This window comes from Rhamphochromis sp. 'chilingali' (genome assembly GCF_963969265.1).
Source record: "Rhamphochromis sp. 'chilingali' genome assembly, chromosome: 19".
Lineage (NCBI taxonomy): Eukaryota > Metazoa > Chordata > Actinopteri > Cichliformes > Cichlidae > Rhamphochromis > Rhamphochromis sp. 'chilingali'.
This window is the reverse complement of record NC_137946.1, coordinates 874,334-887,367: the sequence shown is the minus strand read 5'-3', so window position 1 is coordinate 887,367 and position 13,034 is coordinate 874,334. Positions and strand designations below refer to the sequence as shown.

At 45.0% G+C, this 13,034-nt stretch overlaps 2 protein-coding genes across 2 annotated transcripts; one reads left to right on the top strand and one right to left on the bottom strand.

Moving 5' to 3' along the window:
- Positions 1 to 224: 224 nt before the first annotated feature.
- On the bottom strand, positions 225 to 4,475 carry ftr83 (finTRIM family, member 83). The gene is made up of 7 exons (XM_080866142.1): positions 3,795 to 4,475; positions 3,374 to 3,469; positions 2,965 to 3,198; positions 2,707 to 2,866; positions 2,496 to 2,558; positions 2,107 to 2,175; positions 225 to 1,095 (listed from the first exon to the last, which is right to left on the bottom strand). The coding sequence occupies exons 1-7, from the start codon at positions 4,368 to 4,370 to the stop codon at positions 569 to 571; spliced, it is 1,725 nt and encodes a 574-aa protein (XP_080722268.1). The 5' UTR covers positions 4,371 to 4,475; the 3' UTR covers positions 225 to 568.
- Positions 4,476 to 8,005: 3,530 nt separating this feature from the next.
- On the top strand, positions 8,006 to 12,686 carry ftr82 (finTRIM family, member 82). The gene is made up of 7 exons (XM_080866143.1): positions 8,006 to 8,987; positions 10,189 to 10,284; positions 10,405 to 10,638; positions 10,877 to 11,036; positions 11,118 to 11,174; positions 11,309 to 11,371; positions 11,922 to 12,686. The coding sequence occupies exons 1-7, from the start codon at positions 8,397 to 8,399 to the stop codon at positions 12,440 to 12,442; spliced, it is 1,722 nt and encodes a 573-aa protein (XP_080722269.1). The 5' UTR covers positions 8,006 to 8,396; the 3' UTR covers positions 12,443 to 12,686.
- The last annotated feature ends 348 nt before the right edge of the window (positions 12,687 to 13,034 follow it).

Here is a 13,034-nt window from a genome sequence, read left to right as displayed (position 1 = left end):
CACACACAAACACACCATCTCCTCCCAGTCCACACTCAAAGCTGGGTCTATTTTACATTTGCTTATTAAATAATTGCACTGTGAGTGACGTTGCTAATGGCAGGAAATGTCTGCCTTTTAAAGATCTTACAGATCTGGCTCAGAGCTGATTAGCTTGAAGAGTGAGTTAGGAAGCTCGTCATCGTAGAAGAAATGAGAGGAAAAAATCCGCATCACAGCTCATGCTTGTTACCAAAAGTTTATTTGATAAAAAAAGCAAAATATCACAAATGGTCATCACATTGTACAAGGTTCATTATTTTGAATTATAGTGTAAATATGCATATACTATATTATTTCTGAATTAGTAAATGCTCATTGACTTTCTGCAACTGATTTTACACTGAACACATGTTGATTTGCTGAATATTTGCTCTTCGAGCATCGTTTCCCCCATCAGCACATATCGGATACCAAACAAAACAACGATCTAATATCAGAAAAAAAGGGGGAAACAAAAGCATATTTTCTCACAACAGCAGTACTTTGCATCATTCCACACCCACTGATCTTTGGATGTGTTACTTAATCACAGCTGGATAATGGTAATGGCTGACTCATACCAAACCCAGAAGCCTGGATAGACAGGTTCACTAAAGGAGGCATTAAAGCGGTGGATTAGAGACATGGTTTCCCCAACAGCGTAGAATGAGAGAGTACCCCCGGCGTGATCCAGGAAAACGCCGATGCGGGAGGAGTAGGGCGCGCTGACCTCTTGCTGGTCCTTGTTGTGGCGGGCTGAGTAACTGGAATCAGAGCAGAAAAGGCTCCATGACTTGCGGTTGTAGCCGATGCGGCAGCTGTCACTGTAGCCCGATCTCTTGATGCCTTTGTAGGCGATGCCGATGGAAGCCCCCTCCCCACTCCAGTCTACCTCCCAGTAGTAGGTGCCTCCAGAGAGGGGCTCCTTACACAAGACCTGTGGCAGGGAGTCGAACCTGGCAGGGCTGTCAGGGTAGGACTGGGGGTCTCTCTTGAGGGCAGCTTTTCTGTTCCCTCGTGACAAGTAAAGCTGTCTGTAGGCTGTGTTTTGGTCCAGAGTGAGCTGGCAAGCATCTAAAGATGGGTGGAAGACAAGTTCATTGTTTACTCGACAATGCTTAACTTAAATCAGTCTGGGATAAACGTAAATGAGGAAAGCAAATAGCCAAAGCATCTGTCCTACAGCAGCTGAAGCACCCCACTCCAAAGCAGCAGCAGAACGTCATCGACATCTCAGTTAAACTTCTACTCACTGCGGTAGAAGTTTAAATGACTTCTGCAAAACACACTTTGAAGGAAAAGCAAGAGACCCTCTGGCTGGACACGGAAATCAGAATAGTCACCTGACTGCTGTGTACCTCCACCTCTGCAGGTCACAGCTGGTGGGACACCCGACGCCCTCGGCTAGATCTGCCCGGCCTATGATCTGGAACGCCAAAGGTATCAAACACTGTTTGTGAGTTTGACCACAAACAGAATTCCAGCAAAGACCTTTTTCAGCTGTGACGTGAGTCAATGACTATGCAGTTTCTCCCAGCGCTAAAGTTGAGAGGCCCCAAAGATTTCTGTTGAAAGCTGGATTAACCCCCTGAGACCGTGTCCTCATATGGGAACATTACATTTAGACTTACACTCCATCTTACAAAATCAATATTTTACACTCTGTTAATAATGACCATAAAACTATATTGTGTTATGCTGCCAAACAAACCCACTGTCTCTATATCGAGGACATACTTTTTAATATATTTATGTATTTAAAAACCTTTCTGTTCAAAGGCGATGCTTCTTTTTTTACTTATTGGCTTCGAGAAAATTTGGAGAAATGAAAAATGCATCCCAAACAAGAGCTCGTGTTGCAGGAGGTTAAAATGCAGCTTAAGTAAAGATGACATAGCTGTGCAATATTTGCAGTGAATCAGTCCCAACCTCTGTCAACACTGTAGGACTAACAGTAGCTTCTAAGAGCAGATTTTGTGGTCAGCCACAGGGTCTGACAGAGAACCTCGTCAGCATCTAATATGCGTCATGCAGTGAACTGAGCAGAGAGAACGGTGAACAGTGTGGGTCAGAGCAGAGACTCACATCTCAGGAAGTCCTCCCTGTACTGAGGCTCCTTGACTGGCACAGACTTGTACACGGGAGCTTCGTCACCTGTGAGAGGAAACACAGAAAATGAGACAGAGTTGTGTGTCAGCAGTTTTTAATGTGCTGCACCTGAACAGCTAATACGTGTGCAGGAGGTCACGTTCTCGTCACACTATCAGTGATCAGGCAAACACCTCGTAAAGCAATCTAACAGGAGAATGGAAAGAACTGAGGAAACAGGGCCAGATGATGAAACGCCTGAGCGTTATGACTCAACACCACATCTCCTGGCTTTAGCCTGACTCTGTGCTAAAGTTGTTCCGCCCTCATTCATTGTTGTGTGTATGAGCAAGTTGTGAAATGATGCTCTTGAAAGACTGACTCACTTTTTATTGATTGATATTGTTTCTTCTTGGAATCCTCCAGCTCACAGAAGGTCATTTTGTTAACTGCAAATACAGAAAAACCGCTCAGTCATCGTGCTTTCTTCATATGTTTGAAATAACACAGTGAGATTACAGCAACATCACACTGCAGTAGTCAGATTCCCTGCTGCATCTGTTCTGTGAACATCGAGACGTCAGTCTTCACGCTCACCTGTCTTGGCTACCTTAACCAGTTCGTCATTGCTGGATTCATTCAGTTGCTGTTTCAGCTCAGAGACGGCTTTGGTCACCGGGCCGAAGGAGAAGTACGGGTTGACGCTCACCGACGGCAGCTCCTCGGCCTCTGTTTGTGCTATCAGCATGTGGTAACTCTAACAACAATATAAAAGTAAGATAACACTGATTCTGTCAGATTATATTTTTATCTTTATGAACATGCCTTCCTGAGCCGCTGGCGGCTGCCAGTTACCTGGATGAAGTGGATGTGGTCCTCGGTGCGAGACAGCTGGGTGATCTCGTTGTCTCTCGCCTTCAGGTCAGCGATCTCATGACTCAGACGCTCCAGATGGCTCTCTGCGTTGTTGAGTGCTGCCCGCTTGTTGGAGGATATCAGCTTTGCCATCTCTTGCTGCATCCTCTCAATGGAGCGCATCATGTCGCCAAACATCTTCTCACATTCCTGAAGCGCCCTCTGGGCTGAGTTCTGCACAGGAGACATTGGAGTGTGTCGTAAGGTGAACTGGTGTCGCACTGGTTTTTACGATGACACACTTAGAAGAAGGAATGCTGTCAGTGCTGTTAGCTTCCGCTCAGCCTGTAGCGGTCAGAGTGCTCGTATCTGTCTGATGGATGATAATGACGGTGAATGCGGCACAAACCTTGAGAGAGTCCACCGCGTGTTTTAGTTCCTCCATCTGTTTCAGGCGATCGTGAATCCTCTCCTGGATCTCAGCCTGGGTGGCACCCAGCCGTTGCTATAAGACAGTTGAAACATTGATGATTATTATGACAAGAGCTTTACGCAGAAGTAACTCAAATATATGAAATCGTCTAAAAAAATTAGCTTAAATGTTTGGCTTTTAAGTTCAGGGGTCCAGGTTCACTGGACGCCAACACCTTTATCTTTGTTTGCATGAATGGGCGTCTATTGTTGCTGCTCTTTCATGCTTTGCTCCCCACCCTTTAACTGCTGTAGTGCACCGTGTTACAGCTTTAATACGGAATATTTGACCCTTATTTCTCACACGTTTTAGCGTTATTGTTGAACCAAAGGAGGACCGGTACGAGGGTGTTGCCTACCTGTTCCTCAGATCTCTCCTGCTCAGCTGACACCATGTCGTGGCCCTTGTGTTCTTTCACTGTGCACAGCACGCAGATACACATCTGGTCGGTGCGACAGAACAGCTCCAGACCCTTCTGATGCTGCGGGCAGATCTGCCTGTCCAGGTGGCCGATTTCATCCACCAGCTTGTGCCTCTTAAAGGTGGCCGACTCGTAGTGGGGCTTCAGGTGCTTCTCGCAGTAGTGCGCCAGACACATCAGGCAGGACTTGATGGCTTTGTGCTTCTTCCCAACGCAGATGTCACAACCTACATCCTGGGGTCCAGCGACGTTGTAGTCGGGGGACGGAGGTGGAGGCGGAAAGGACTCCGAGTTGCGTTGGAGCGTGGAGTTCCTTGAGCCTCCGACGCGCCTCGGAGTTGGCCTCTTGCTGTAGGAAACCCTGCACTCCGGGCAGTTGAACGAGCCGGTGTGTTCAGCATGATCCCAGTATGTCTTCAGGCAGATGGAGCAGAATACGTGGCCACATGGGATGGACACAGGGTCCCTGAGATATTCCTTACAAAGGTAGCAGGTGTCTTGGTCAAAAGACATGGAGGCAGTTTGCTTCTTTTCCCTCTAACGCCGAGAAGATGATGTGAAGTCAGAGCCTCACTTGTGTCAGCACTGTGGCAAAGTGACTGCACAGGTAGTGCGGGTGCAACTTATATAGAGTAAACAGAGAGGGAGGATAAACAGGTTAAGCCGAAACCAGTAAAACAAGGGCGGAGAAAGAAAAGGACACAATGAGTAGATCCACGTGTTACAGAATGCTGAGAAAATGAATGATATGTGCGATCTGAAAATATTTGATCCAAAGAGTTGTAGTTTCCATTTATTACATTTTGACACTGTAAAAAAACAAAAGGTCCAAACTAAGATAGGAAATTTTGAGCAGCAACGATGTGTAATCAAAGGATACCACGTAATATTCACAGGAACTGAAGCATTATTTGTTTTTTAACAGAAGTGAAAGAAAAGCCATAAAACAGGTGTTACACATTTCAGGGAATAAAATAAATAAAATGGCATCAAATGTAAACGAGTGAGTAAAACCTTCTGCGAGCTCCGGTCAGATTCAGTCTGTTGGATTTGCTAAAGTTGACTTCACCTGTGACCAGTTAATTATTAACCGCGTTTACTTTGCTTTGCCACTGATTTCCTCTGACAGGATGCCACAGTTCTCATATACACGAACTCAACTGTAACGTTTCCACCAGTAAGAAGCTAAAGTATTTAATAATGTATCATCTTCTGCACACACACAAAATCCTTCCCTCTGTATATTTTACTTTACGGCGAACACGCCTCCCGGCCGGAGTTTCAGTGTCAGATAGGAATGCAACTACACTTGATAGCCGAGATAACAGAAGGGCCAAGAAAGCCTGCTTAAAAGATTCCTTTGTGTGAGAGCCAGCAGGGTCTAAACAGCATTACAGGGTCGGCTGTGAACAACAGTAACTGCAGCTGACATGTATGACCACACGTAGCATTTAACCAAAGCTGCTCTGGCTGTGGTTACGCTCCTCACTGGAGGTGATTCAAAACTTTGTGAACTGATATTGGAAAAAGCATCACAAATATCTTTATGTAATCTCTGGTTTGTAAAAGTTACTTATTTTATTTCAAGTTCATTGGCATTCAAAGGATTTCCATCACTCTTCTCTGCAGTTAACTTATTTAAAGTCAGTGTTAGTTTAGGGTAAAGTTACATAGATACTTTTCACAGGATTTCTTTAATTTCATTTCTTATTTTATGCTGAATCATTTTAGGACAGTCTGTAACTTGTGCTCTGTAACACTGCTCATCTGTTTGTAATCTGATTACATGCCAGTGACTTGCAACACACCCTTTTAAACTGACGACAGAACTGCTAGTGATGCAATAGAAAGCATGTCTGTCCTGATGGCAGATTTTCTGTTTTCTGATTTCGTTTCCATAAAACAAAAAAATTTCTTTGTTTGATTCTTTGGAGGAGAAAAACTGTCTGGAGCTACGAGACGATATTTCACTTTGTCATCTGTGCATAGTTTTGTTTTTTCATGCGCCCGTTATCCAGTTCCAGCAAACACAGTGATCGGAGCAAAAAGGTCAAATAAGCATCTGTCAGAGTTTATTCCTTCCATGTGACTCGACCTCTCCCTACAGGGGTGTAGAAACAGAGAGCGCTGAGATCTTAGCTTCTTTTAAAGTTCTCTGACTTTGTGATTCAGTTTTTTCCGCGTTGCTCAAAAAGAGGGCCCTCGAGCATCATGACACAAAGTTCAGCTGTGAGGATGTCAGCATGGGAGCATAAACCATTGTGAATCTTTGGCAGGTTCACTGAAGAGGCGACAACAAGACACCACCGAGGCTTTGCTGCTGGCCACAGACCGTCGCTCTCTCCTTATCCCCCGACTCCAGCCTTACGTTCTGCTGATGTTCTTGTCGTGGCTCGCTGCTGGCTGCAGGTTTCCTTATAAGCAGTTCAGCTGCATCACGACCTAAAATAGCGCCTAACAATGATCGTGTAAGGATTTGATACCGTTCCCTTCTTTTTTTCAGGACTCACTTTCGAGCAAACCAAAACTTTATATCATAACAATAACAAAGGATGTGCACATCTCTACATCCTTATCATTACCACAACAAATGAAAAAACACGGGAATGCAGTTCTGAGCCGCAGAACGAGCTGTTAGACACTTTGAACGCTGTTCTACGTTTTGGATCATCCCTATCTGAGTTATGCATCCTGTCAAGCAACATTTCTTCTGAATCTTGCAACAGCCTTTTTCACTGAAATCTTGTGTATGCACTGATGACCGATGCCTGCATTTTCACTTTTTAAGCTCTCATTTCACTCGTTTCCTTTGATCAAACAGCGAGCGCTCTCCTGCGCTCACCTTGAAGAAACCATGCTCGCTGCACTTTTATAAAGGGTGACCTTTCCCCTTGAACTTGGACTATATATGACTGTGGATGACTGCGGAGTTTCGGTCTGCTTTGTTGGAGAAAACAGCCTGATAACAAGCCTGCCACTCTTTAAAGTGGGCGTCTGCTCAAACCTTAATAAAACTGACTGTAAACACTGTTATGCTTCAGATTGGCTTCCTCGGAGCACGGGATACATTTGACCAAACTTGTGCTGTTAAGCTTTCACTCTTCTAGCAAGCACGCTCATTTAAAACTTTGATTCAAAGATTTTTCCCCTTTGGCAGTCGTGCTGTCCAAAAACAGGTGGTTAATCTGTAAGCACAATGCTCCCTTTACTCTGGAGGAAGGAAGGAAAACTGGCTTATCAGAAACCTGACCAAATACGGAGAGGTGAAACTACCTCGTGTATGAAGTAATGCAAGCTATGAATTGAAGGTGGAGCAAATGTACCTTTTAGAAGCTTAAGATTACTTTGCCATGTGATTGCAGATCAGGCAAACATACATTGCACAATTTTATTTGAAGCTAATTTCAAACAGTGTTCAAAGAGTGTTTGTATTTCTTTTTTTAACAATGTGTACTTTCAAGGTAATTTCAAGCAGGAAACATGCCTGTGAGTTGGACACTGGTGTAAGTAGGAGCAGATTGGGCCTAATTGAAATGCTAATGAGAGGCCGGTGATGTCAGCAGACACTTCACGCTGTGGAGAGAGTCGGGTCACCTCAGGAGTTCTTCCCCTGCTTTGTTCTAACCAGTAATACGTGCAGGAATTATGAGGGGGACATTTTGCATTGCCACGTAACTCGAGTGAAATATGTACACAACTATGCGAGACATCTACCGCAACAACACCTGGACGCGACAGGAATGCGTCTGTTTGAGTATTTGCACCCATGCGTTTATGTTTGACACGTGAATGTTTTCTTACCACTGAAAACAGAAACCAGCCGCATATCTGCAGATACAAACGGCCACGTACGAGTGAACGGACGAGTCGGGCCAGTTACAGAACAAATATTACAACTTTTAAATGAGTGTTTCTCTGACGACAGATGTGAGCAGAGATGTTTGAGGTCATTCTCAAACCGTGTGCGTGTTTGTTTACTGGGTGGTCCCTGAAATTCCTTCAGTACCTTAGGCTGCATGTATGTTTGTCGGACTATAACCGGTTTAAGACAATGGCGATTCTGTGGGACAACAATAGGTGGAAATGCAGCTGCCAAGAAGTGTGTGCGCAGCTCACCCGCAGATGAGCCACATGAGAAATGCGAGTGAAAGAAGAGGAAGCTGCAGGGAAATGGAAACATTTTCTTGCACATTTATTGTCACGACTTTGGTGTTTTACTTTTCATTCATTCTCTCTTTATTTCTGCTCTCTCTCTGCTCTCCTGTCTGCTCTCTGCTTTGCTCTTTTTTCCTCTCCCTCCTTGTTCAACCTGCTTATCTGAACTGGGCAGGGCCCGATGTACTCACAGGATGGGGGAGGGGCCTTGCCTGCTTTCAATCAATAACCTTTTGGATTTAGAAATACAAGTAGGTCCTGTCTCTGGCAGGCTGTACCACACTCTCGAGGGCGGGCTTTCAGGCACACTCGACGAAATCCCTATCTCCTCCTGGCATTCTCCCTGACTGTTTCTCCAGGGCTGACTGTTTGGAGTCCACCACAATGGCTGATCACACCTCTCCAGACTACTTCAGCTGCTCTCTGTGTCAGAACCTACTGAGGGACCCTGTGGCTATCCCCTGCGGCCACAGCTTCTGTATGGACTGCATCAGTGGCTACTGGAATGAAGCCGACTACACAGGGATTTACATTTGTCCCCAGTGTAAGATCACATTCACCCAGAGGCCTGTACTGAGGCCCAACGCCACTCTGAGCATGGTGGCAGAGAAGATCAAGAAGAGCGGTCTGAACCTCAACCTCAGCACGTCCCAGGGGAGCGTCTTTGCCGGATCAAACGACGTGCCCTGTGACTTCTGCATCGGGAAGAAATTAAAGGCTGTCAAGTCCTGCCTCAACTGCCTGGCATCCTACTGCGAAAAGCACTTGAAGCCACACTATGAATCAACCACGTTCAAGAGGCACAAGCTTGTGGACGAGTTAGGGAACTTGGACAGGAAGATCTGCCCACAGCACCAGAAGTCCCTGGAGCTCTTCTGTCGCACAGATCAAATGTGTATCTGTGCCATCTGCACAGTCAGCGAGCACAGGGGCCATGACATCGTGTCTGCTGAGGCAGAGAGGGGCGAGAAGCAGGTAAGAATAACTCTCAGTGTCTGTTGATGCCTCCTTTTAACAGACAGAGACCAAGTGAGAGAGAGACTGCAAGCTGAATGTTTTCTTTGATAGGTTAGGAGCACATCCTCTCTGGAATAACTTGAGCTAAAGCAAACAGGCTGTTTTTCTCAATTCCTTCCCCTGAACTGCGACTGGTGATTGTACTTTGACCCATTTCACCAAGGCTATCAGCAACCCTGGCGAGCGTTCACAGCCGCCAAAACAAATCCAGCCCTGTGATTAGCTGGACACTGGCCGGAGGCGTGTCTTACAGGCGCCGTGAAAGCGGCTTTCCAGAAAATGCGGTGATCCAGCTGTGGGACAAACACACAGAAAGTGCAGCCTTCTTTCTGCTGCGCTGGTTCCCACCTGTGGGAGTGAGTGTGCAGCGGTGCAGGAATGTCAGGGAGTGCAGGCACTCTACACCTACATTCAATCTCTGTGAGCAATGTGCATTCAAATGACTCACTTTGCCTGTAACACGCTGTGGGATAGACATGAATGTCAATAGATACTGTAATGTAGCAGCTGTGTGAGTAATCAGGGAGTGTTTTTACAGCTAATGCAGGCTAAAGGAGTCCTGTGCCGCCATGAACGCATATTTTATCCCACTGTTGGCTTTACATGGCGGGGAGTCTGGTTTCTCTCATCTAAAGATTTACAACCTGAGTCCAACACATCTCACTCCATCTCCCGCTCCGTCTCCCCTCCCCCTCTCCTGTTGATTCCCCCTCCCTGGATTCCCCACATTCCTCAAGCTTATCTTGAAGAATGGGTTGGTGGGCTCGAGTAAAAGCTGAATTAGAAGCCTTCTATTCTGCATGTCAGCGCTGCGTGCACCTTGAAACGTCTCTTTAAAAGTCAGACGCTGGTAGATTCACATTCCTGACATGGCCAGAATTCCTCCGAAGATTTTTCCCCTCTCCCTCTGAGATAAAAGCGGGATGTATTAAGAAGATCTTTGAGAGGGGCTTATTAAGGACGCCACAGGGCCACACCGATACTCCGTGATGAGAAAGAATGTTTGCAGGCTTTACATTTGGCATAACCTTTTTAAAAACAACATTCAGCTGCATTTTACGTGATAGTAATCTTAAAGCCAGTTTGGCTCCCAGCATGAGCACAAATGGTTGGGAAATTATTAAAACGCATATCTCTGTAATACTCCTTAATTCTGCAGAAACTTTTGGGAGTCTCCCAAGCTGAGATTAAACAAAAATGCCAGGAGAGGGTGAAGGAGCTGGAGGAGCTCAAGACTGCGGTGGATTCCCTCAAGGTAAGGCCTGAACAACCGGATCAGTTTCTACACAAAGCAAGATCAGTCTCCCAAGATTGTTTAGATCAGGCTGATGAAGATTAGGCTGTAGAGCGATGACATCCTGCTTGCTTTGCCCAGAACTCCGCCCACAGAGCCATGGTGGAGAGCCAGAAGATGTTTGAGGATATGATACGCTCCATTGAGAGGATGAGGTCAGAGGTGAGCAAGCTGATTGGAATCAATGAGAAGGCTGCTTTCAGCCAATCCGAGGCTTTGATCGAGCGTCTGGAACAAGAGATTGATGAGCTGAAGAAAAAAGAGTCTGGCCTCAAGCAGCTGTACAGCACTGAGGACCACATCCACTTCCTGCAGGTACCACGCAGCCTTAAAGAAACTGTGTCGACAGCTGTCATATCAGGCTAACAGGATACTTATTAATAAGTGATTAACGATGACACTGTGATGAAATATTGAGCCCTTTTTAAAAAATTGGGCAGATCAATACATTTCCATAATATAACACTCACAGTACTGAGAACCCAGGCACCCACGTGTCACCGTCCACGTGACACTACCTCAAATTTCTCATTGGCTCTCATGTTTGCACCAGAACTTCAACTACCTCTGCACCCCCACTGATGACGGCTTCATACCCAGAGTGACCGTGAACCCCGACTTCTCCTTCGCGGCTGTCAGGAAAGCTGTGGCTGAGATTAAGGAGCGCCTCGAGGAGTTTGGCAGAGAGGAGCTGCTCAGGATTTCCAAGTCAGGTGTGAGCAGCACAAACGTAATGTTGAACACAAAGAGTAAAACTTCCAGGTTTCTAATCATGTATATCTTCTACTTTACAGTGAATGAGGTCCCGGTTTACACTACAGAGAGTCGAACGTTGGACAGAAGGAGCAGAGGTGAGGCTCCTATAGCAGTTTATAACCGCAAGAGGTTAATTATTATCCAAAACCACACCAGCCAAAGAATTACAGGCATTTGTGTGGGCGCATGGAGTTCACCTTGACCTAACAAAGAGATATTTCACGTGCAGGCAAAGAAATGACAGTGGACAACACTCCCCCAGAGCCAAAGACCAGAGCTGATTTTCTGAAATGTGAGTTGTTCTGGAACATAACTTGTACTCAAGTATTCATTTTTTTTACGTTTGACAGTTTGTATTTTACTGCAGCGTGCTGCTTTACTTGTGCTCATGACATCTCAGGAAAATGCGTTTCACTCATTGACTTTTTTATGGCACAGAAGTCTCTTGCTGGAGGTTAATATCCTCAATCATTTCTCTCGTATCAGTTATGGTATAAGGCAGCACTTCAAAGCAACAAAGAACATTTGACTTCTATGAAAAGGTCAAATGCAGCAGTGCAGCGCTGTGTATCAGCGTGCAGGTTATGAAACAATAAATCTGTAACTGACAAACACTTTGTAAAAACGGCATTTTTACTGGATTTAAGTCTGTTTCAGGAACTCTATGACTGGTATTTTTTAAATTCATGTACAGCATAGATATTTCAGAGGTGCACCTCACATCCATTTGAGGATCACTGCTCTGTTCTGCAGTAAAACAGCTACATTAGGCTCAACTTTTAAAAACTCGACATTGTTCACACGGTTTTGAATTGGATTCAATGTCGTCTTTCCTTCTTCAGACTTCTGCCAACTGAAATTAGATCATAACACGGCCTACAAGGAGCTTTGCATCTCTGAGAACAGCAGGAAAGTTATCCGCACCAGGGAGCCGCAGTCCTACGGAGACAACTCAGAGAGGTTTGATAGCTTTGCCCAGGTGCTGTGCCGAGAAGCTCTATCTGGAGGCCGCTACTACTGGGAGATCGAGTGGAGCGGGGAGTTCTCCATCGGAGTGGCTTATAAGAGCATCAGTCGAAAGGGCAAAGGTTCGCTCTGTCTGCTGGGCTATAACGACAAATCCTGGAGTCTGCTTTGTTCTGACTCCGGTTACTCAGCGTGGCACAACCGCGTGGACAAGCCTGCCAATGGTCCTCACTCCCCGCGGATAGGCGTGTACCTGGATCACACTGCAGGGGTGTTGGCATTTTACAGCATAGGCAACACCATGACCCGCCTGCACAGGTTTGAGACTAAATTTGTCGAGCCCCTCTATCCGGGCTTTGGAGTCGGAACGTCAGTCAGGATCTGCAACGTCAAGTGAACGCTGGCACTTGAGCTGTTTTAAAAAGATTTCTGCGAATATACACCAGTGCTTTTGGAATATCTATTTTTGCACCCATTATAAAATGTCTCAGCTTATTTTTAAGGTTTATGATGCTTCTTCCAAATGTCTATACACTTTTTTTGAACACCACATGTATTAAGCTTTGAATGTAGCTGTCAAATCATATTCTCATGGCAGTTTAACAAATATATATATATATATATATATATATATATATATATATATATATATATATATATATATATATATATATATGTATTATTGAAATACACAATTCCTGCATAGTCACACAAGAAAAGTGTTATCCTGTTTGGCGTCTGATGATATCTGCTGGATAATATGATAACATACTTTTAAACATTTTAGCTGATAATTTGCATCTATAGATTTACAGAAAGTTAACAATGTCAGTTTTGTGATGTCATTAGGTTGTTCACTATTGTTATTGAATAATTCTTTTAAAATTGCACTCCTACGACAGGTATGAGTACTATGAAGGTGCATTGTTATAATTTCACTACTGTTCCAAGAATGCTGTCATTTCATTTGGTCGTGTTGTGATATTATC